Here is a 23,121-nt window from a genome sequence, read left to right on the forward strand (position 1 = left end):
TGCTGGACCTGTAGCTACATGTCCCCCTCTACTGGCAAGGGGTTGGTGCTAGACCTGTAGCTCCAGGACCCTCCTCTGGCAGGGGGTTGGTACTGGACCTGTAGCTCCATGTCCCCCTCTACTGGCAGGGCGTTAGTTCTGGACTTGTAGCTCCAGCCCCCCCCTACTGGCAGGGGGTTGGTGCTGGACCTGTAGCTCCAGCCCCTCCTCTACTGGCAGGGGGCTGGAGTTGTACCTGTAGCTCCAACCCCCCTTTACTGGCAGGGGGTAGGTGCTGGACCAGTAGCTCCAGCCCCCCTCTACTGGCAGGGGGTTGGAGTTGTACCTGTAGCTCCAGCCCTCCCCCTCTACTGGCAGGGGGTTGGTGCTGGACCTGTAGCTCCATCCCCCCTTTACTGGCAGTGGGTTGGTGCTGGACATGTAGCTCCAGCCCCCCTTTACTGGCAGGGGGTAGGTGCTGGACCTGTAGCTCCAGCCCCCCTCTACTGGCAGGGGGTAGGTGCTGGACCTGTATCTCCAGCCCCCCCACCTCTACTGGCAGGGGGTTGGTGCTTGACGTGTAGCTCCAGCCCCCCCTCTACTGGCAGGGGGTTGGTGCTGAACCTGTAGCTCCAGCCCCCCTCTACTGGCTGGGGGTTGGTGCTGGACCTGTAGCTCCTGCCCACCTCTACTGGCAGGGGGTTGGCGCTGGACCTGTAGCTCCAGCCCTCCTCAACTGGCAGGGGGTTGGTTCTGGACCGGTAACTCCAGCCCCCTTTACTGGCAGAGGGTTGGCCCTGGACCTGTAGCTCCAGCCTTCCCTCTACTGGCAGGGGGTTGGTGCTGGACCTGTATCTCCAGCCCCCCCCCCTCTACTGGCAGGGGGTTGGTGCTGGGCCTGTAGCTCCAGCCCCCCTCTACTGGCAGGGGGTTGGTGCTGGACCTGTAGCTCCAGCCTCCCTCTACTGGCAGGGGGTTGGTGCTGGACCTGTAGCTCCAGCCCCCTCTACTGGCAGGGGGTTGGTGCTGGACCTGTAGCTCCAGCCCCCTTCTACTGGCAGGGGGTTCGTGCTGGACCTGTAGCTCCAGCCCCCCCCCTCTACTGGGAGGGGGTTGGTGCTTGACGTGTAGCTCCACCCCACCTCTACTGGCAGGGGGTTGGTGCTGGACCTGTAGCTCCAGCCCCCCTCTACTGGCAGGGCGTTGGTGCTGGACCAGTAGCTCCAGCCCCCTTCTACTGGCAGGGGGTTCGTGCTGGACCTGTAGCTCCAGCCTCCCTCTACTGGCAGGGGGTTGGTGCTGGACCAGTAGCTCCAGCCCCCTTCTACTGGCAGGGGGTTCGTGCTGGACCTGTAGCTCCAGCCTCCCTCTACTGGCAGGGGGTTGGTGCTGGACCAGTAGCTCCAGCCCCCCCCCCCCCCTCTACTGGCAGGGGGTTGGTGCTGGATCTGTAGCTCCAGCCCCCCCTCTACTGGCAGGAGGTTGGTGCTGGACCTGTAGCTCCAGCCCCCCCTCTACTGGCAGGGGGTTGGTGCTGGACCTGTAGCTCCGGCCCCCCCTCTACTGGCAGGGGGTTGGTGCTGGACCTGTAGCTCCAGCCCCCCCCCCCTCTACTGGCATGGGGGTAGGTGCTGGACCTGTAGCTCCAGCCCCCCTTTACTGGCAGGGGGTAGGTGCTGCACCTGTATCTCCTGCCCCCCCCCTCTACTGGGAGGGGGTTGGTGCTTGACGTGTAGCTCCAGCCCCCCCTCTACTGGCAGGGGGTTGATGCTGGACCTGTAGCTCCAGCCCCCCCCCCCCCTCTACTGGCTGGGGGTTGGTGCTGGATCTGTAGCTCCAGCCCCCTCTACCGGCAGGGGGTTGGTGCTGGACCTGTAGCTCTAGCCCCCTCTACTGGCAGGGGGTTGGTGCAGGATCTGTAGCTCCAGCCCCCTCTACTGGCAGGGGGTTGGTGCTGGACCTGTAGCTCTAGCCCCCTCTACTGGCAGGGGGTTGGTGTTGGACTTGTAGCTCCAGCCCTGCTCTTTTGGCAGGGGGTTGGTGCTGGACCTGTAGCTCCAGCCCCACACTACTGGCAAGGGGTGGGTGCTGGACCTGTAGTTCCAGCCCCCTCTCTACTGGCAGGGGGTTGGTGCTGCACCTGTAGCTCCAGTCCCCCTCTACTGGCCGGGGGTTGGTGCTGGACCTGTTGCTCCAGCCCAACTCTACTGGCAGGGGGAGTTGGTGCTGGACCTGTAGCTCCAGCCCCCCTCTACTGGCAGGGGGTTGGTGCTGGACCTGTTGCTCCAGCCCCCTCTCTACTGGAAGGGGATGCTTCTGGACCTGTAGCTCCAGCCCCCCTCTACTGGCAGGGGGTTGGTGCTGGACCAGTAGCTCCAGCCCCCCTCTACTGGCAGGGGGAGTTGGTGCTGGACCTGTAGCTCCAGCCCCCCTCTACTGGCAGGGGGAGTTGGTGCTGGACCAGTAGCTCCAGCCCCCTCCCCCCTACTGGCAGGGGGAGTTGGTGCTGGACCAGTAGCTCCAGCCCCCCTCTACTGGCAGGGGGTTGGAGTTGTACCTGTAGCTCCAGCCCCCCCCCCTCTACTGGCAAGGGGTTGGTGCTGGACCTGTAGCTCCAGCCCCCCTTTACTGGCAGTGGGTTGGTGCTGGACCTGTAGCTCCAGCCCCCCTTTACTGGCAGTGGGTTGGTGCTGGACCTGTAGCTCCAGCCCCCCTCTACTGGCAGGAGGTTGGTGCTGGATGTGTAGCTCCAGCCCCCCCTCTACTGGCATGGGGTTGGTGCTGGACCTGTAGCTCCAGCCACCCTTTCCTGGCAGTGGGTTGGTGCTGGACCTGTAGCTCCAGCCCCCCTTTACTGGCAGTGGGTTGGTGCTGGACCTGTAGCTCCAGCCCCCCCCCCTCTACTGGCAGGGGGTTGGTGCTGGACCTGTAGCTCCAGGCCCCTCTACTGGCAGGGGTTGATGCTTTACCTATAGCTCCTGCCCCCCCTTCTACTGGCAGGGTGTTCGTGCTGGACCTGTAGCTCCAGCCCCCTTCTACTGGCAGGGGGGTGGGTGCTGGACCTATAGCTCCAGCCCCTCTCTACTGGCAGTGGGAGTTGGTGCTGGACCAGTAGTTTCATCCCCCCTTCTACTGGCAGGGGGTTGGTGTTGTACCTGTTGCTCCAGCCCCCCTCTACTCTACTGGCAGGGGATTGGTGCTGGACCTGTAGCTCCAGCCCTCCTTCTACTGGCAGGGGATTGGTGCTGGACCTGTAGCTCCAGCCCTCCTTCTACTGGCAGGGGTTTGGTGTTGTACCTGTTGCTCCAGCCCTCCTCTACTGGCAGGGGGTTGGTGCTGGACCTGTAGCTCCAGCCCCTCCCACCCCCATCCCTCTACTGGCATGGGGTTGGTGCTGGCATTGTTGTGGAGTTCGTTGGCAATTTTAAGGCTTCAGTTTCTTCGTACCCAGCAGTGGTCTGATTTGGTTCGCTCTCTTACTGGATTCAACGTCCTCCCAGCGAGCACAAGAAATATTGCCGGAACAACCGTACACATCTTCAAGTGGAAACTAGATTGTTTCCCCTAAGGAGTGCTAGATCAACCGGGCTGTGGTGGATATGTGGGCCTGCGGGCCGCTCCAAGCAACAACCTAGTGGACCAAACTCTCTCAAGTCAAGCCTGGCTTCGGGCCGGGCTTGGGGAGTAGAACAACTCCCAGAACCCCATCAACTAGGTATACTTTTTTGGAAAGGTTGGTGGAGTGTCACCCGCTCTCTGTGAGGGGGCCAGGATCGCGGGTTCAATCACCATGCAGGCCAGAAATGGTTAACATGTTTCCTGTTGCCTCTGTTCACCAACCAGTAAATATTTATCCAGGAGTTAGGCAACTATTGTGGATTGTATGTTAAGGAAAGTCAGTAGTTGACCTTGGGGAACCTCGATAAACCTAAGAACAGGCTTCCTCTCCTCAAAACGCAACTCAATAACTTGTGGTATAACCTATGAGAGAAAATAACAAACTTACTGTTAATTGCTTCTGGGGGATCTCTAAAGTGATTTCCTGAACTTTATCCATGATGCTGGAGGCTGAGTCTCCCAGGTGTACGGGGTCAGCTGTGGCACCTGTCTCTGTGGTCATCATCTCCAGGGCCTCCCTGATGGTCTCCTGCACCTGTCATTACCAACACAAACATTAATGGTGGAGGCTGAGTCTCCCAGGTGTACGGGGTTAGCTGTGGCACCTGTCTCTGTGGTCATCATCTCCAGGGCCTCCCTGATGGTCTCCTGCACCTGTCATTACCAACACAAACATTAATGGTGGAGGCTGAGTCTCCCAGGTGTACGGGGTTAGCTGTGGCACCTGTCTTTGTGGTCATCATCTCCAGGGCCTCCCTGATGGTCTCCTGCACCTGTCATTACCAACACAAACATTAATGGTGGAGGCTGAGTCTCCCAGGTGTACGGGGTCAGCTGTGGCACCTGTCTCTGTGGTCGTCATCTCCAGGGCCTCCCTGATGGTCTCCTGCACCTGTCATTACCAACACAAACATTAATGGTGGAACCTGGACTATAATGAAGCATCAGGCTCTGAGTAAAGTAACTGGACTATAATGAAGCATCAGGCTCTGAGTAAAGTAACTGGACTATAATGAAGCATCAGGCTCTGAGTAAAGTAACTGGACTATAATGAAGCATCAGGCTCTGAGTAAAGTAACTGGACTATAATGAAGCATCTGGCTCTGAGTAAAGTAACTGGACTATAATGAAGCATCAGGCTCTGAGTAAAGTAACTGGACTATAATGAAGCATCTGGCTCTGAGTAAAGTAACTGGACTATAATGAAGCATCTGGCACTGAGTAAAGTAACTGGACTATAATGAAGCATCTGGCTCTGAGTAAAGTAACTGGACTATAATGAAGCATCAGGCTCTGAGTAAAGTAACTGGACTATAATGAAGCATCAGGCTCTGAGTAAAGTAACTGGACTATAATGAAGCATCAGGCTCTGAGTAAAGTAACTGGACTATAATGAAGCATCAGGCTCTGAGTAAAGTAACTGGACTATAATGAAGCATCTGGCTCTGAGTAAAGTGACTGGACTATAATGAAGCATCAGGCTCTGAGTAAAGTAACTGGACTATAATGAAGCATCTGGCTCTGAGTAAAGTAACTGGACTATAATGAAGCATCAGGCTCTGAGTAAAATAATTTCACAATATAAGTAATGGTGTTTCTCTACACTGACCACAGTGTAGAGAAACACCAAGATGACAGTTGACTTTATTAATAAAAATGTTTCCTATCTATAAAGTCAACTCTCATCTTGATGTGTCTCCACGTCAAAAGTGTTTATATAGAGGCCATACTACACTCAGTTGGGTGAGAACAATGTGACCTTCGGTAGTGTACCTTCACCGAGGTGTGGACAGTGTTGACATCTGGGAAGAGTTCCTGGCACTTCCGGAGCCAATCTTCTACCTTCATCTTGCACTCATCAGCTGTGTCTATGGTTGTGCCAACCTCCTGTGGGGTGTTGACTGTGTCAAGGCTCCCCAACATGGCCTGCAGCTGAGTCTTCCCTTCCTCTCCTTGTGTTGTCATATCCACCACACTGGTATCCTCCAGTTCCAAGAGCTTCATTGCTGACTTGTTCTGCTCTACCAGAGCATAGAGTCTGTCCTGGAGCTGGAGGTGGTGAGTCTTCCAGTCCCCCAGCTGCCCCCGGTACTCCCCCAGCTGGGACAGTACCTCTTCACAGCTAGTAATGAGGCTGCTGATGATGCTCTTCTGCTCCTGCACCAGGGAACGTAATGTCTTACTGATGCCTCTGGCGGGACCTTCATAAGGTTTTGCTGGCACTACTTCCTCAGTTGTTAGCTGGATATTTTTGAGTTTCCTAACAAAAGCCTCCACAGCATAGCTAATTGGGAACTGAGTAGCAGCTGTGGCAGTGTGCTCGGCACGGCAGCTGGGGCAGGTCAGCTGACCATTCTTGATAGCATTGTCAATACACTGGGAGCAGAATGTGTGGCCACATGGCAGTGTGCGAGGTCGTAGCTGATTGTCATCATAATCGTTAAAACACACTGAACATTCCTCTGGCTTGTTATCCTGTGGAAAAGAATATTTAGTTTGCTAGATGTATTTACATTTAAAACTAATATTACAGTACTTTATTTACTAATACAAATTACATAATATTTTTATACATTCTTTGCATTAGCTATTTCAAAGCAGGGTTAATATTACTGACAGATTAACACATTCACAGCAAGGCCAATATTTTTTATAAACATATCTCGGAGTATGGGATAATATATTTAGGTAACATATTGCAGCAGCAGGGCTGTTTGTAAGCCATACCTGAGAGTGCAGACTAACAAAACCCATCCTTACTTTATTATGAATAATGGAAGGAAATGTATGTATCGTATGTGATAATGGGGGAAGGATCAAGTATTCTTAGTCTAAGTTGGACAAAAAATACACTGTGGGTTACATCTTAACACATGGGTTTTATTGAACTACTCTGGATTATTTTACACTTACTATGGGAACACACAATTACATTACAGGATTGTTGAGATTGAGTGATACTCTTCCCCAAACATAACCATGATGGATAAATTGACTATTGGTCTCATACAAATCTGGGCGTAGTTGATTTGGTGGTGATAAGACCACCAAATCTTATCTATTTAATTTATAAACTAAGTACAGTATATATATATATACTGTACTATATTATTTATTTCTCTGTATTATTATATATATATATATATATATTATTATATATATTATATTATATTATATATATTATTTATTTCTCTGTGGATTTTCCGCATAAAATGATCAGTGTTTTGTGATCGTCAATTGCATATATATATATATATATATATATATATATATATATATATATATATATATATATATATATATATATATATATATATATATATATATATATATACATATATATAAACACGGCAAATTCATTTGCCGTGTTGGAGGACGAGTGCTGTAGTGCGCCTGCAGCGAGGAAATCATCGAGGAACGGCGGAGCGCAGGCCCCTCAGGCTGCTCAGAAAGTTAGGGCGGTACCGAAGCGAATTTTGGTTGTGGGAGATTCCCAGGTGAAGTATTTAGACAGAACGTTTTGTGCCAGAGATAGGGAGAACAGATTAAGGGTTTGCTATCCGGGAGCTGGAATTGGTGATATTGTTGAAAACATGAATGATATTATGACGGGAAATGGGAACAAACCCATTATTTGTATTAGTGCAGGGGGTAATGATGTTGGGCGAGTTATTGCTCAATCTCGTGCGGCTAGAATTGCCGCTAATCCCTCTAAGAAGAAGTTGCAAACTGGACACCAATTGCTGGAGATCCGTCGACTAGTTAATAGGCCAGTCTCTCGTTCGTTATCGGAATTAACCAGACAAATCGCTCCACCAACTAAGAACGGCCATGCACCATATATATATATATATATATATATATATATTTATATATATATATATAGCGGGCAGAGTGTATCGTGATCTGGCCTGTACTCCTCTTGACATACCAGAAAACATTCTAAGGAAACTACTCCAAGCTTGTACTAAAGAGGCATCCTTCTTGAGCCTGGATGGGCACATGTATAAGCAAGTAGATGGGGTCGCCATGGGTTCTCCCCTAGGTGCTCTGTTTGCGAACTTCTACATGGGGACCATCGAACAAAAGGTCTTCGTTGACATGAACTTGAAACCGGCCATATACTGCAGGTATGTTGATGACATTTTTACTCAGGTACCTGAGGTCAGACATTTGCAGGAGCTGAAGGAGGCATTTGAGCGGAATTCTGTGTTGCATTTCACCTACGAAATGGAGAGATGGGAAGCTGCCCTTTCTAGATCTAACAGTCATGGAAAGGAGCGGAGGTTTCCACACTGCAGTCTACACTAGAGAAACAAACATAGGAATGTGCCTCAATGCCAATAGTGACTGCCCAGACAGGTACAAGAGGAGTGTTGTTAACGCTTATGTCTACCGTGCTCTCAGCCACAGCTCAGGATGGAAGCAAGTCGATGAAGAACTTTGTAGGGTAAGGCAGGTCCTAGTCAACAATGGCTTCTCCAATGGTTTCATTGAAGACATCATAAGAAGGAAAGTGAAATGCCATGCAACCTCTGAAGAGACAACTAACACAACACCTGTACCCCCTATTAGACTATTTTACAGGAACTTCTTTTCCACAGCTCATAAAACGCAGGAAAGGGTCCTGAAAGATATTGTTAATAGAAACGTTACCCCTACAGACAAAAATCAGAAGATACAATTGACGATTTACTATAAAACCAAGAAAACTGCTAACCTACTCATGAGAAACTCTCCAGACACAAAGCAGAACGCTTTGAAAGAGACCAATGTCGTCTATGCCTTCAAATGCCCACTTAGGGACTGTAAGCCTCAAAGAACTTAGTATATAGGCAAGACAACAACATCTCTTTCCAGGCGAATAACGATACATAAGCAACAGGGCTCCATTAAGGAACATATAATCTCTTCCCACAACCATACCATCACCAGAGAAGTCTTAACAAAAAACACGGAAATCATCGATAGATGCACCAATAGCAGGCAGCTTGATATCTGCGAGGCACTACACATTAAGAAGTCAACACCAGCAATCAACAGCCAATTAATGCACAACTATATTCTACCCACTTCAAGACTCCGCACCAATATAGAAGCATCAAGAAATATGGGCCAATAGGCCGTTTGCATTTACTTCCATTCTTCCCCTTTAACTTTACCCAATATTTCGTGTTTACCCAATATCTTGTGTTGAAAGTTTGTTTTCACCTCATCCAAAACTGTTGTAACATATCACCTCACCCAAATGCAGGTATATAAAATGAAAAGCCATTTGAATTATAGCATAGTAAGAAATCTGTTTAGTGTTTGCAGGTTATAGTTGTGTGTGTGTAAACTAAAGTCTTTGAAAATGTAATAAGTTATTACGAAATGCGTTCAAGTGTGGCGTCAGACTAGAAATAAAAATGAATTTTGGAGAACTGATTTTTCAATTACCATCGACAGTGAAAAGAAACGATCTAGCGAAACGATTCCGATCTAGCAGTCTCCGTGGTGTAGTGGTAAGACACTCGCCTGGCGTTCCGCGAGCGCTATGTCATGGGTTCGTATCCTGGCCGGGGAGGATTTACTGGGCGCAATTCCTTAACTGTAGCCTCTGTTTAACGCAACAGTAAAATGTGTACTTGGATGAAAAAACGATTCTTCGCGGCAGGGGATCGTATTCCAGGGACCATAGGATTAAGGACTTGCCCGAAACGCTACGCGTACTAGTGGCTGTACAAGAATGTAACAACTCTTGTATATTAGTATATTTTGGTAGCAGTCTTTCCTGTAGACATATATTATTAAATATGACCGAAAAAGTAAGATTAATAATTCTAACACGAATTTTCTCTATCTCTCTTACATTTCTTTTCACTGTTGATGGTAATTCAAAGATCAATTCTCCAAAATTCATTTTTATTTCTAGTCTGACGCGACACTTGAGCGCGTTTTGTAAAACTTATTACATTTTCAAAGACTTTAGTTTACAAACACACAACTGAAACTGAATAGAGCTTACACATCTTCGAGGTTTATATCTACATTTGGGTGAGGTGGATGAGGTGAAAAAACGAACTTTCAACAATGGGTATTCAATGGGTATTAAATTCCAACACAAGACAGAACACGAAACAATGGGTATTAAATTCAAACACAAGACAGAACACGAAACAATGGGTATTGAATGGAATTGTAGAAAGCCTATTGGTCCATATTTCTTGATGCTTCTATATTGGAGCGGAGTCTTGAAGTGGGTAGAATATAGTTGTGCATTAATTGGCTGTTGATTGCTGGTGTTGACTTCTTGATGTGTAGTGCTTCGCAGACGTCAAGCCGCCTGCTATCACTGTATCTATCGATGATTATCAAACAACACAGAAATCATCGATAGATACAGCGATAGCAGGTGGCTTGACATGTGAACGCGTTTCGTAATAAATTATTACATTTTCAAAGACTTTAGTTTACACACACACAACTAACTTGCAAACACTAAACAGAGTTTAACCCTTAAACTGCTCATGGTGTATACATACGCCCTGAGTAACATGTCCCACGGTGCGCATGGCGAATATATACGCCATTGGGTGCCAGGCCAGATTCAAATGGACCGCGGCTACACGGGGTTCACAGTAACTTCCTCAGGGCTCTTGTAAACAGACGCCATTTTTTTTTTAAATCGTGGGCAATATTCTCAGGTGTAAGAGGCACAGTACTGTTGGAGGAACCAAGGCTGGCGCACGCAGCATGAGCGAACAGCATTGCTGTTCAGCTTGTGACCACAGCATCGCCGAAAAATGTCAAAATATATAATTGTTATTATTTAGCGATGACAATATCACAGATAACCCATGACTGTGATATAAATAACCAGGGTTGTGATAATGGCAGGATTGTTGTAATAATTAGCGCTGTGGGAAGAGTGATGCTGAGAGACGGAGGGAGACAGCATCGTTTACTGACTGTGTGGCCACCTGTTATTGTTTGCATTCACCATACCAGGTCAGTGGTTCTCTATGGTGAACACAAATGTAGATACTTATATATAATGTGTGTATTAGTGTAATAACAGCAAAAGGATTATGCTGGGAGGAGCCATTTGGGTGACGGAGGTGACGTCGTCTGCACGATTTGTCTAGCTGTTTAGAGGGTGGCCACTATGCTCTTTGGGCGCACTACAAGCTTAGGTGTACAGTTACGGTGCATAAAACATGTAGATACTTATATATAATATGTGTATATAGGGTAATAACACTGCAAACAGTATTGTTGGGGGAGAAAGTTTAGTGCGTGTGACCTTGAAAGAGTGAAGGAGCCGCCATCTGTGTATAGCGACGACTCTTAGTGCCTGAACTAACTATATCAGCTTAGCTTTACAGTTGTGGTGAACAAAATATATACATACTTATATATAACGTCTGTATATAGTGTAATAACACCACAAATGGTATTGTTGGGGGGAAGAAAATTTAGTGATTGTGTTGAGGGAGTGGCAGCGAGTGGCTGGCTGGTGTGTGGCCGTAACTCTTCGTTGCTTTTCGACTCTCAATACCAACTTAGTGATTCGTTATGGTGACCAAAACATGCAGATACTTATATATAACCTGCGTATAGAGTGTAATAGCAGCAAAACTATTTGTTTATCGTTTTATAAACATAATTGAATCACTAATATGCACATCATATTTTTGAGTATAGCGATTATTCATCACTTTTATTATATAAATATATTACAATAGACACTACTGAATAATATTACTGCAAAAAAACTAAGAAAAAATAAATCGAAGACATTGAAACAATTAGGTAATAATATCTTTGTGGCAACTCCCACCTGTCAGCGTGGGTGACGCTGACCGGGTCTGACGACCCCTCTGTCAACGCCCACTTTTTGCCAGACTTCCTCGGTCAATTGCGCCCAAAATATGTCACCTACGATTTTTTTTTCCCCGTGCTCAGGGGACACAAATTAACATGTCTAGAAGACGAAAAAAAAAAATTGAATTCTTTTTTTCTTGCGCAGAGGGGTGTAAATGTCCCCAGGACCCCTGAGCAGTGTAAGGGTTAAACAGCTTTGATTTTATACCTGCATTTGGGTGAGGTGATGTTACAACAGTTTTGGATGAGGTGAAAACAAATTTTCAACACAAGACAGAACACGAAATAATGGGTATAATATTTTGTAAGTTAAAAGGAAGAATGTAAGTAACTGCAATGGGCCTATTGGCCCATATTTCTTGATGCTTCTATATTGGTGCGGAGTCTTGAAGTGGGTAGAATATAGTTGTGCATTAATTGGCTGTTGATTGCTGGTATCGACTTCTTAATGTGTAGTGCCTCGCAGATATCAGGCCGCCTGCTATCGCTGTATCTATCGATGATTTCCGTGTTTTTTTATAAGACTTCTCTGGTGATGGTCTGGTTGTGGGAAGAAATTATATGTTCCTTAATGGAGCCCTGTTGCTTATGCATCGTTAACGATGCATAAGCCATTCTATACGCCATTGCTCCCCTTGCCTCTCTGAGGGGGCCAGGTTCTGGCCGTGGTCCCCGGTAGGCCCTAGAACTCCATACACATGACTGATGCCAAAGTCTGACATTAGCATATCAGCCTGGTAAAGCTCCGGGGAGCCTCCGGGTCTCACCCAGAAAATGGCGTTTCATTACATTCAACGCTGGTTTTTTCCAATATTTTGACTATAACACTTGTCAATGATACAGGTCTATATTTGATGGGATCTTCCCTGCTGCCACTGCTGTAGATTGCTGCTGCCTCTAATATCAACAGGGAATCTGAAATAGGTAGTACAGTGAATATCAACCTTGTAGTGCAAACATTTGTTCTGTGTTAGCCTTTTTCCACACATCTGCTAGGACTCCTGTTCACGGGGATGTCTGAAAAAATCTGTTAAGTGGATGTTACGGCCCTCTCGGGACGCAACGGGGTCCTTACTCTGATGTTGTTAGAGGAAGTTGTATCCGACCCCAAGCCAGTAGTGGCTTTCAAGGGATGTGATCCGTGACGCAAGAAACTTAAAGGGGGAAGGGAAAGAAAGTTAAGAACTTAATATAATATAATGATTTCCAACACCAATAAATAATATATAAAAGTTACACAGGGGGAGGGGTATTAACACTTATTTACAGGGGAAAATACACTGTAGTCTTCTGCTGAAGACTCTGGTGCAAAACTCTCGGTGCTGAGTCCTCGGTGCTTCTTCGTGGCCTCACAACGAATTCTTCTGAGAAGTTGAGCCTACCCTGGCCACAGGTCAGCCAAAACACAGGTCCACTGGGGGCACCGCCGTGGAGGCCGTCAACCACAAATCCAGCCGGTCTGCTGGCAGGTTCCGGACTCACAACGCTGGTCAGGCCACTCCACGAACGATATAAGGGGAACGCCCTAGACAGGAGCCTCGTGTGACACCACAAATCACTCTCCTGTCCTCGATACCCCAGTGGATGATCGTCTCCAACAGTTGGTCCCGGGTAATCCTTTCACTGCCACTCCACTGGCAGGCTAACACACCACAGTGTTCTTCCGGGGGGACGACTTCACAACTGCTGCAGCAAAGTACAAGGTATGGAGACGGCTGCCTCGGGTAGACTGACTCAACTCCCATCACAACAGTCCCAGGTCGACTCTGTAAGCAGACACGTCATCAATAACTGGGACACACTAAGGCACCTCACTTACAGGCTCAGACACAAACGCCCACCTATCCACTCCATAGATGGCGCTGGTGTCTGAGCACCACCTCACCAGAGGTCAGCAGCGGCTGTGTTGAGCGCTGCACAGGACTGGAAACTGGCCCTTGTGGCCAATATACGTCGTCCTCACCAGGTGTCGTCATCCGTTTGGAGGGGGTTTCGGGAGCTGACCCACAGATGGCGCGGTTGTCACTGCTCCGTGCTCGGACGTCAGATCCGGGTTCGTAACACCTCCCCACCAAAAAGAATTTGGTTTGGGGTTCTATAAAAAGAAACACAGACCAAATTAGTATGGCGACACAACTCCAAATGGACTCACTTACTCTATGAACTGGAATGGCGAGGCTGTCTTGTCCACAGAACTGTACTACAGAGAAACCCTGGCACAAAGGGAACTTGAAAATGGCAGGCGATGTCCTGCCTGGCGTAACCTTCCACGTCTCCACAGCGATGTCAAACAGGGGCATCATCTCACACCTCTCGAGTAAGGATCGGTGTAGACACGATCTGGGGCGACTCGACACTTCCCTATGTCGTGGCACCAATGATGGCTGATCACAGACGGCATTTCTGGTACCGGTCCGATGGTCCTTCAGGGAGACAGGAACCTGGAATACAGGGGTCTGATAATTCAGAGTGATAGCGACAATGGGTAAATCAATACTTACTGCATACACCTCTACTAGGCTTACACCTAGTTTCAACAGGGCTGCTTGCACACCGAAGATGGCATTCGCTCTGCCCACGTCAGGTCGACCAACGTTCCGTATAACGCTGTATTGAGGCTCAGCAATCACGCGGGGGGTGTCAACCTGTCGGAAACAGTCACTCATATTATCATTTCTCGTATCTCCTGTATCAACTATTACTTTCCAGGTCCCTTCGTCGACTGCAACACTTGCAGTGCAAATCTCCAATCCCTGGGATCTCTTCACGATGTTCAAGGGAGCCATCATCCGTCGGGTCGTCCACTGGTCCTTACTGAGAACACTGAGAACACATACGAGAACACAACAAAATACCGCTAAGAAACATTTGGTTACCTGAGGGATAAGCTTCCTGAGCCTGTCATGTCCATAGCAGGCTATATCCACTAGCCTGGTTTGGACCACTAGACCTTTCGAACACACCTCACATACCTCTGACGTCTGGGGAATCTCTGGCTGGTTCAATACACGCTGTAACTTGCCATACCGCAAGCACACCTCTGCCTTCGCTCCAGACTCGTTGGTATCCGTGGATGCCTGCACACAAGGCCTCTCTTCTAGCTCAGGTACTTCTGCCATCGTAACCTCATGTTCCTTGTCGAGAGAAGAATCAGGAGACACTGCTAGATAGCTGTCGATCTGCGGGTGAGAGGACAAATTAGACATGTTCAAATCCGGGTCTGTCTTTACCTGGACATTACCACGGCCCGTCATTACCTCAGACCTTGCTGTTCTGGCTGACTCGTCCGCTATCTTGGGATGATTGGTGCTCCAATCGGTCACCAAGTCATTGGCTAGTACCACGTCAATCCCAGCCACAGGGAGGGTATCGACTACTGCCAACGCACATGTGCCGCTGAAGTAAGGTGAGTCGAGATGTACCGTCACTAAGGGGGCGATGTACTGCGTCCTAGGAAACCCAACCAGGACAACCTTTTGTCTCACATCCACACTTACTCCCTCGGGTAACGAGCTCTTCACGATCAGGGACTGGGCTGCTCCACTATCTCTGAGCACTACTACAGATCTACCAGTATGATCACGCGATACATACCCGCCTGAAGTGTGAGGGGAAAACAATCTGGGTTCTTCCTGCGTAGTCGTCGACTGGCTTCCTGCTGGTGGGGTAACACAGCTCATCATCATTACCTCCCTACGTACGCTGCCACCTCTTCTGCCTCGGCACCTAGCAGCTACATGCCCCTTCTGCCCACAAGTAGCACACCATATTCCTCCTTGGACTACGGTGTTTCGGACTACTAGGACTAGTCCTTCGAGGGCTACTTGGGGGCGTCTTCTTAGCACTTTGTGGGACGGGTCTTTCCTCTTCGTCATGAGGTCTGTCAAACCGGCGCTGGTAATTCCTTGGGACGTACTTAGTAGACGGCCTATGAGTCAGGCTGTACTCTTCAGCCATGGTGGCTGCTGCACTCAAGGTCTCTACCTGCTGTTCCTCTAAGTACGTCTTCAGGTCTCCAGACAAACAATCCTTGAAGTCCTCTAGCAGAATCAGCTGCTCGAGGTCTTCCTTGGTCTCCACCTTCCGAGAGGCACACCATTCTTGAAAAAGTCGCTCCTTGATGGTGGCGAATTCGGTGAAAGTGTGCTCTGAGGTCTTCTTCAGGTTTCTAAACTTCTGTCTATATGCCTCAGGTACCAATTGGTACGCCATGAGCACAACCTTCTTCACCTTGTCGTAATCGCCGGAGTCGTCAAGGGATAACGTAGAATAGGCGATTTGGGCCTTCCCAGTCAAGACTGACTGTATCATAATGGCCCAATTCTCCCTTGGCCACTCCAAAGAGGCAGCGACTTTCTCGAAGGCTGCAAAGAACTTCGAGACTTCCTTCTCATTGAATTTGGGGACCATTTTGATGTTTCTTACCGGATCGAAACCGCTGGTGTCCGTTGTTGGCCTCCGACCACCGCCTAATCGTAATACTTCTAGTTCATGTTGTCTCTGTCTTTCGTTTTCTTCTCTCTCTCGCTGTTCTCTTTCTCGTTTCTCTTCTCTTTCTCGCTCTTATCTTTCTCTTTCTCGTTCTTCCCTTTCTCTTTCTCGTTCTTCTCTTCTTTCTTCTCTTTCTAATTCTAAACGCCTCATCGCCAATTCTTTTTCTTTCATCTCCATTTCTTTATCTTTTAATTCTCGTTCTAATTCTAACTTCTTCCACTCTATCTCACGATTGATCTCTAGGGCACGCATTTTGACTGTTAGGAAGCTGATATTAAGCTCACCTGCATCACTGTCAACGTCGCTGCCCTTATCTTCCTTTTCCGTGGAAGCTATTTCCTCACCTTCCTTTGTACTAGGAGCCCCGCCTTCCTGTTTCTCTTCTGCCTTCAGGTGCCGGTGAACCTTGGACAAGATCTCCACACGGGAATCACTGGCACGGATCTTGATCTCCAGGTAGGCGCTCACTAGTACAAGTTCCGGTTTGCTCAGATACTTTAATCTGGCAAGACAGTCCTCTCTGTTCAGAAAAGCCTGAACGTCGTCCAGATCATCGATGGTAGCTTTTTCTGCCATTGTCACAGATGGAACACTCAACTAGCACTTAACACACCGCTTTCACGTTAGCACTTCACACACCGAGCACTGTTCTACGTCAATATTGCACTTTATCGCACCAAACACTGCACTTGCCAATATTGCACGTAATTACTTCGGGCACCGCACTACCCAATATTGCACTGAATCACAGCGAACACTTCGCTCTACAATATTGCACCGAATCACTGAGCACCGCACTAGTCAATATTGCACTTAATCGCTTAGTCACAGCGAGCACCGCACTGCACAATATTGCACTTAGTCACTCTTGAGCACCGCACAGGACGTATAACGTCGCAATCGTCACACACAGGGGGAATTATATACAGGGATTACGCCACTTCACCACCCCTGTCAAACATACTTAACAAGGGGACGGATCCCGCTGGGGATGCCAATTATGTTACGGCCCTCTCGGGACGCAACGGGGTCCTTACTCTGATGTTGTTAGAGGAAGTTGTATCCGACCCCAAGCCAGTAGTGGCTTTCAAGGGATGTGATCCGTGACGCAAGAAACTTAAAGGGGGAAGGGAAAGAAAGTTAAGAACTTAATATAATATAATGATTTCCAACACCAATAAATAATATATAAAAGTTACACAGGGGGAGGGGTATTAACACTTATTTACAGGGGAAAATACACTGTAGTCTTCTGCTGAAGACTCTGGTGCAAAACTCTCGGTGCTGAGTCCTCGGTGCTTCTTCGTGGCCTCACAACGAATTCTTCTGAGAAGTTGAGCCTACCCTGGCCACAGGTCAGCCAAAACACAGGTCCACTGGGGGCACCGCCGTGGAGGCCGTCAACCACAAATCCAGCCGGTCTGCTGGCAGGTTCCGGACCCACAACGCTGGTCAGGCCACTCCACGAACGATATAAGGGGAACGCCCTAGACAGGAGCCTCGTGTGACACCACAAATCACTCTCCTGTCCTCGATACCCCAGTGGATGATCGTCTCCAACAGTTGGTCCCGGGTAATCCTTTCACTGCCACTCCACTGGCAGGCTAACACACCACAGTGTTCTTCCGGGGGGACGACTTCACAACTGCTGCAGCAAAGTACAAGGTATGGAGACGGCTGCCTCGGGTAGACTGACTCAACTCCCATCACAACAGTCCCAGGTCGACTCTGTAAGCAGACACGTCATCAATAACTGGGACACACTAAGGCACCTCACTTACAGGCTCAGACACAAACGCCCACCTATCCACTCCATAGATGGCGCTGGTGTCTGAGCACCACCTCACCAGAGGTCAGCAGCGGCTGTGTTGAGCGCTGCACAGGACTGGAAACTGGCCCTTGTGGCCAATATACGTCGTCCTCACCAGGTGTCGTCGTCCGTTTGGAGGGGGTTTCGGGAGCTGACCCACAGATGGCGCGGTTGTCACTGCTCCGTGCTCGGACGTCGGATCCGGGTTCATAACAGTGGAATGCTGAGCTCAAGTGCACATTCTCTCAAAACCCATGGTGAAACTCCATCTGGACCAAATGCTTTGTTCTTACTTAGCTCCTTTGGCATTTTTTTCACTTTATATTCAGACACCTCTATGAAATGTGAGAAATCTTTAAAGAATTCGGATAAAGAAAGAGATCTAGAAGTGGTTCTAGATAAAAAGCTATCACCTGAGGACCACATAAAGAACATTGTATGAAGAGCCAATGCTACACTTTCTAACTTCAGAATTGCTTTTAAATACATGGATGGCAAAATACTAAAGAAATTATTCACAACTATTGTCAGACTAAAGCTGGAATATGCAGTGGTTGTATGGTGCCCATATCTTAAGCAGCACATCAACAAACTGGAAAAGGTGCAGAGACATGCAACTACTGTAATTTACTCGTGGAAAATAGTAGAGGGGCTGGTCCCAAATCTGCACACAGAAATAATATCATTTGAGACCGGAAGGTATGGCAGCATGTGCAGAATACCCCCGTTGAAGAGCAGAGGTTCAATAGGTACTCTGAGAGAACTCTGTCAACATCAGAGGCCCGATACTGTTCAACACGCTTCCACTAAATATAAGAGGCATAACTGGCCGACCCCTCACAATGTTCAAGAGAGAACTCAATAAGCACCTCCAAATGATACCTGATTAACCAGGCTGTGATTTATACGTCAGGCTGCGAGTAGCCGCATTCAACAGCCTGGTTGACCAATCCAGCAACGAGGAGGCCTGGTCGACGACCGGGCTGCGGGGATGCTAAGCCCAGAAAACACCTCAAGGTAGCCTTAAGGCAAGGCTAAAAGTTTTGTGAAGAAATGTTTGCACTGCAAGGTTGATATTCACTATGTCACCTATTTCAAACTCCCAGTTGATATTAGAGGCAGCAGCAATACAGTTGCTTTTACAAGTTTCATTGTGTAGCCCAAGGCTTATCGTCATTGTATCTAGAGGCGGTTTACCTGCTTGATGGGGTTCTGGGAGTTGTTCTACTCCTACTTCTACTCTACTGGAAGTACTTGAGGAGTACTCTCTACTCCTCAAACTCTGACTTGTGAGAGTTTGGTCCACCAGGCTGTTGCTTGGAGCGGCCCACATACCCACCACAGCCCGGTTGGTCCAGCACTCCTTGGAGAAACCTATCTAGTTTTCTCTTGAAGATGTCCACGGTTGTCCCAGCAATATTTCTTATGCTTGCCAGGAGAATGTTGAACAACAGCGGACCACTGATGTTTATACAGTGTTCTCTGTGCCTACGGCACCCCTGCTCTTCACTGGTTTTATTGTGCATTTTCTTTCATATCATTCACTCCAGTATGTTGTTATTTTACTGTGTAGATTTGGAACCTGGCCGTCTAGTATTTTCCATATGTATATTATTTGATATCTCTCTCGTCGTCTTTCTAGTGAGTACATTTGGAGGGCTTTGAGACGATCCCAATAATTTAGGTGCTTTATCGGGTCTATGTATGCCGTATATGTTCTCTGTACTCCCTCTATTTCTGCAATCTCTCCTGCTCTGAAGGGTAAAGTGAGTACTGAGCAGTACTCATGATGCGACAACACAAGTGATTTGAAGAGCACAACCATTGTGATTGGATCCCTGGATTTGAAAGTTCTCGTAATCCATCATTTTTCTGGCTGACTTGGTTATGCTCCCTAAACATTAGGTCGTTAGACATCATTATTCCCAAATTCTTTACATGGTGCTTACCTACTATGGGCAAATTTGATTGTGTTATGTACCCTGTATTATGTTTAACCCCTGTGTGGCTCCAGGCTATTTAGCATTTGTCACCCACAGGCGCATACCAAAAAAAATTATTTTTTCTTTTAAACCTGTTAATTCGTGTTCTCTGATCATGGAAAAAATAATAAAAAATATCGTAAGTGGCATATATTGCCCGCTATAGGGTGGGGAAGTCTGGCAAAAAAACAGGTGCTGACTCAGCGTGCGTCCCAAGTGGTCTGTTGCTCGCCAGCTGTCAGGCAGGAGTGGCCACAAAGAGATAATTACCTAAATATTTCAATGTCTCTGATTGATTTTTCATAGTATTTTTGCTGTAATATTATTCAATAGTGTGTAGTGTGATATATTTATATAATAAAATGAGTGAATCATCGCTGTACTCAAAAATATGGTGTGTATATTGTTGATTCAATTATTATGTTCATCAAACAGTGAACAAATACTTTGTCGATTATTGCACTATATACACAGGTTATATATAAGTATCTGCATGTTCTGTTCACCATAACGTACCATTAAGTCGCTAATATGAGTCAAAAAGCAACGAGGAGTGACCGCCACACACCAGCCAGCCACTTGCTGCCACTCACTCCCTCAACACCTCACTCGCCCACATTCTCCTCCCACCATACTGTTTTTGCTTTTATTCACTATATACAGACGTTACATATAAGTATCTACATTCGTGTTCACCATAATGAACCACTAAGTTGGCATGCTGAGTGGCAGTGGCAACCAGTGGCAGCCCGCCTCTGGCTGCTACTTCCTCCCTCCCTCACCCACATTCTCCTCCCACAATACTGTTTTTGCTGTTATTCACTATATACAAATGTTATATGTAAGTATCTACATGTTTTGTTCACCACAACTGTACAACTAAGTTGATATAGTTAGTTCAGGCACTAAGAGACGTCGCTACACACAGTCAGGTGGCGGCTGCTTCCTTCACACATTCAAGGTCAGACGCACTAAAGTTTCACCCCCAACAATACTGTTTGTGGTGTTATTACCCTATATACAGACGTTTTAAACACTTTTATTATGCAACTGTTAGTGCAACTGGCCTATAATTTTTTGCCAAGGCTTTACTCCCCCCTTGTGCAACGGAGCTATATCTGCAGATTTAAGTGCTGCTGGTATCTCCCCTGTATCCAGGCTCTTTCTCCAAATTACGCTGAGTGCTCTCGCTACTGGTACTTTACATTTCTTTATGAATATTGAATTCCATGAGTCAGGCCCAGGAGCTGAGTGCATAGGCATATTGTCAATTTCTCTTTCAAAGTTTTCCAAGTTTGTGGTAATATCCATTATATTATCTGCAGCTTGAATGTCATTCATAAAGAAGCTGTCTGGGTCATCAACTTTCATGTTGTTTATTGGTGTGCTAAACATAGCCTCATACTGGCTTCTTAGAATTTCACTAATCTCTTTGTTGTCCTCTGTGTACGTACCTTCATTTGTAATTAATGGTCCAATACTGGTAGAGGTTTTTTATTTTGATTTTGCGTATGTGAAAAAATATTTCGGATTTTTCCTTATCTCTTGTATAACTTTCTGTTCCAATTCCATTTCCTTAGACTCATATGATCGCTTTAACGTTTGTTCTATTTCTTCGATCTCCCTGCTTAGGCTTATTTTCCTTGCTTGTGATAGTTGTGTCTGCCGAAGCATTTCCGTTATTTTTTTCCTTCTCCTGTACAGTTGTCTGTGTTCTCTTTCTTGAGTGGCCCTCTTTCTGCCCCTCCTCACAGGCATGTGCTTCAAGCAGACCTTGTAAGCTTCAGCTGTCAGTTGAGCTATTCCCTGTGTGGGAGTTTTGTCGCTTAAGACCGTCTCCCATTGAATGGTTGCAAGGTCTACATTTATTTTTTCCCAGTCGATCCTCTTATTGTTAAAATTGAATTGATTGAATATTCCGTCTCACTTGTTGGGTCTCTTAGACCTACTACCGTTATTTATGCTAGTTCGCACTTCAATGAGCTTATGGACTGAGTATGAAGTATCTGAGATTGTGATGTCTCTGATTAATTCATCATTGTTTGTGAACTAATGATGAACAAGAAAACAAGTCTAGAAAACTAGAAAACAACAAAAACACACTAGAAAACAAGTCTAGTGTGTTTTCGTTCCTAGTTGGTTCTGTAATCTGTTGATTGAGCGAGAATTTGTCACAGAATCTCAAAAGTTCTCTGACCTGTGGTTGGTTATTTCCCGGGTCATTCCCTGCTATGATATTTGTGTTTGCCATTTTCCATCTTAGACTCGGTAAATTGAAATCTCCAAGGAAGATTAACTCTTTTGCTGGCCTGGCAAGCGACCTGGCACACACTGCAACGAAGGCTGAGCATTGGCCGTGAGCGCACAAACCACACTCAAATGTTTATACAGTGTGACCTCACTCGAACGAGGCGTAGGCGTTATATGAGGCGAGGCCGATTCGTTTCACTGCGGAATTCGTTCTACCCGTCAGCCCCAGGCTGTCCCTCCCCTTCATGTGAAAAAACCAAAGGTCCTACATCCACTATCAACAAAACAAAAAATCACAGAAAATCTATTTATTATGTATTTATCATTTTGAACATGGCACATGATAGAACAATCAATTGTAAACAATTCCATATTAAAATCAAAACTATGTGACTGTTATTGGTGGCCGCAAATATGGTGTAATGGCCAGGATTTCCATAAGCCAACTGTATCAGTCTACATAAATATTCATAAACAATTCATTTATTATGAAGTCTTCATTTTCACTATGGCATTTGATAGAACAATCACTTACAAACAATTTGGATTAAAAATTCTACATATATGAGCATTATTGAATCCAAAAAAGCAAAATCACATAATTTTCTCAACAAACTGAAGAGGAGGGGTGGTTGGCGGGCCGCCGGTGGTAGGGGGAGGAGGGTCAGGGCCGGCCGCTGGTAGTCAGGTGCGGGAGGGGAGGGGGGGGGGGGGGGTTTGTAGCATGTTGGTGGTATAGGAGTGGGGGGGGGAAGGGTGGCAGCCAGACTGACAGGCCTTGGGCCAGACCAGGCCTCAGGCCAGACCTCAGGCCAGGCCTTGAACCCAGACCTCGACGAAACTCGACCCAATGTTGACTGCATAGAGGCTAGCCGCCTCCTTACCCCTCCCTCCCACCCCAATACATCCCCTCACCACTAACCCCACACTTTATTATGAATTCTTCATTTTGACTACGGAATATGGTAGAGTGATGCATTACAAACCACTGAAATGGTAAAATTTTCTCTCCTAATTTTGTCAAAAGCAGCAAGTGAGCTTAGTATCGAGGCAGGCACGTGCTGCAGCAGTCAGCTGGCGTCTCTACTCACCCTCCTTCTCTGACGCCTTTCCACCCCCTAA

The 23,121-nt window shown here is 47.2% G+C and overlaps 2 protein-coding genes across 2 annotated transcripts in view; both read right to left on the reverse strand.

The window, feature by feature from the left end:
- LOC138361416 (peptidyl-prolyl cis-trans isomerase-like) overlaps positions 1-4,149 on the reverse strand; it is a 44,504-nt gene extending 40,355 nt beyond the window's left edge. Inside the window, exon 1 of the mRNA XM_069320747.1 lies at positions 3,986-4,149. Coding sequence (XP_069176848.1) covers positions 3,986-4,102 — 117 coding nt within the window. The 5' untranslated portion in view covers positions 4,103-4,149. The remainder of the gene's footprint in view (positions 1-3,985) is intronic.
- Positions 4,150-5,310: 1,161 nt separating this feature from the next.
- LOC138361418 (tripartite motif containing 13-like) overlaps positions 5,311-23,121 on the reverse strand; it is a 45,377-nt gene continuing 27,566 nt past the window's right edge. Inside the window, exon 3 of the mRNA XM_069320749.1 lies at positions 5,311-6,072. Coding sequence (XP_069176850.1) covers positions 5,311-6,072 — 762 coding nt within the window. The remainder of the gene's footprint in view (positions 6,073-23,121) is intronic.

Source organism: Procambarus clarkii, unplaced genomic scaffold (assembly GCF_040958095.1).
Source record: "Procambarus clarkii isolate CNS0578487 unplaced genomic scaffold, FALCON_Pclarkii_2.0 HiC_scaffold_375, whole genome shotgun sequence".
Lineage (NCBI taxonomy): Eukaryota > Metazoa > Arthropoda > Malacostraca > Decapoda > Cambaridae > Procambarus > Procambarus clarkii.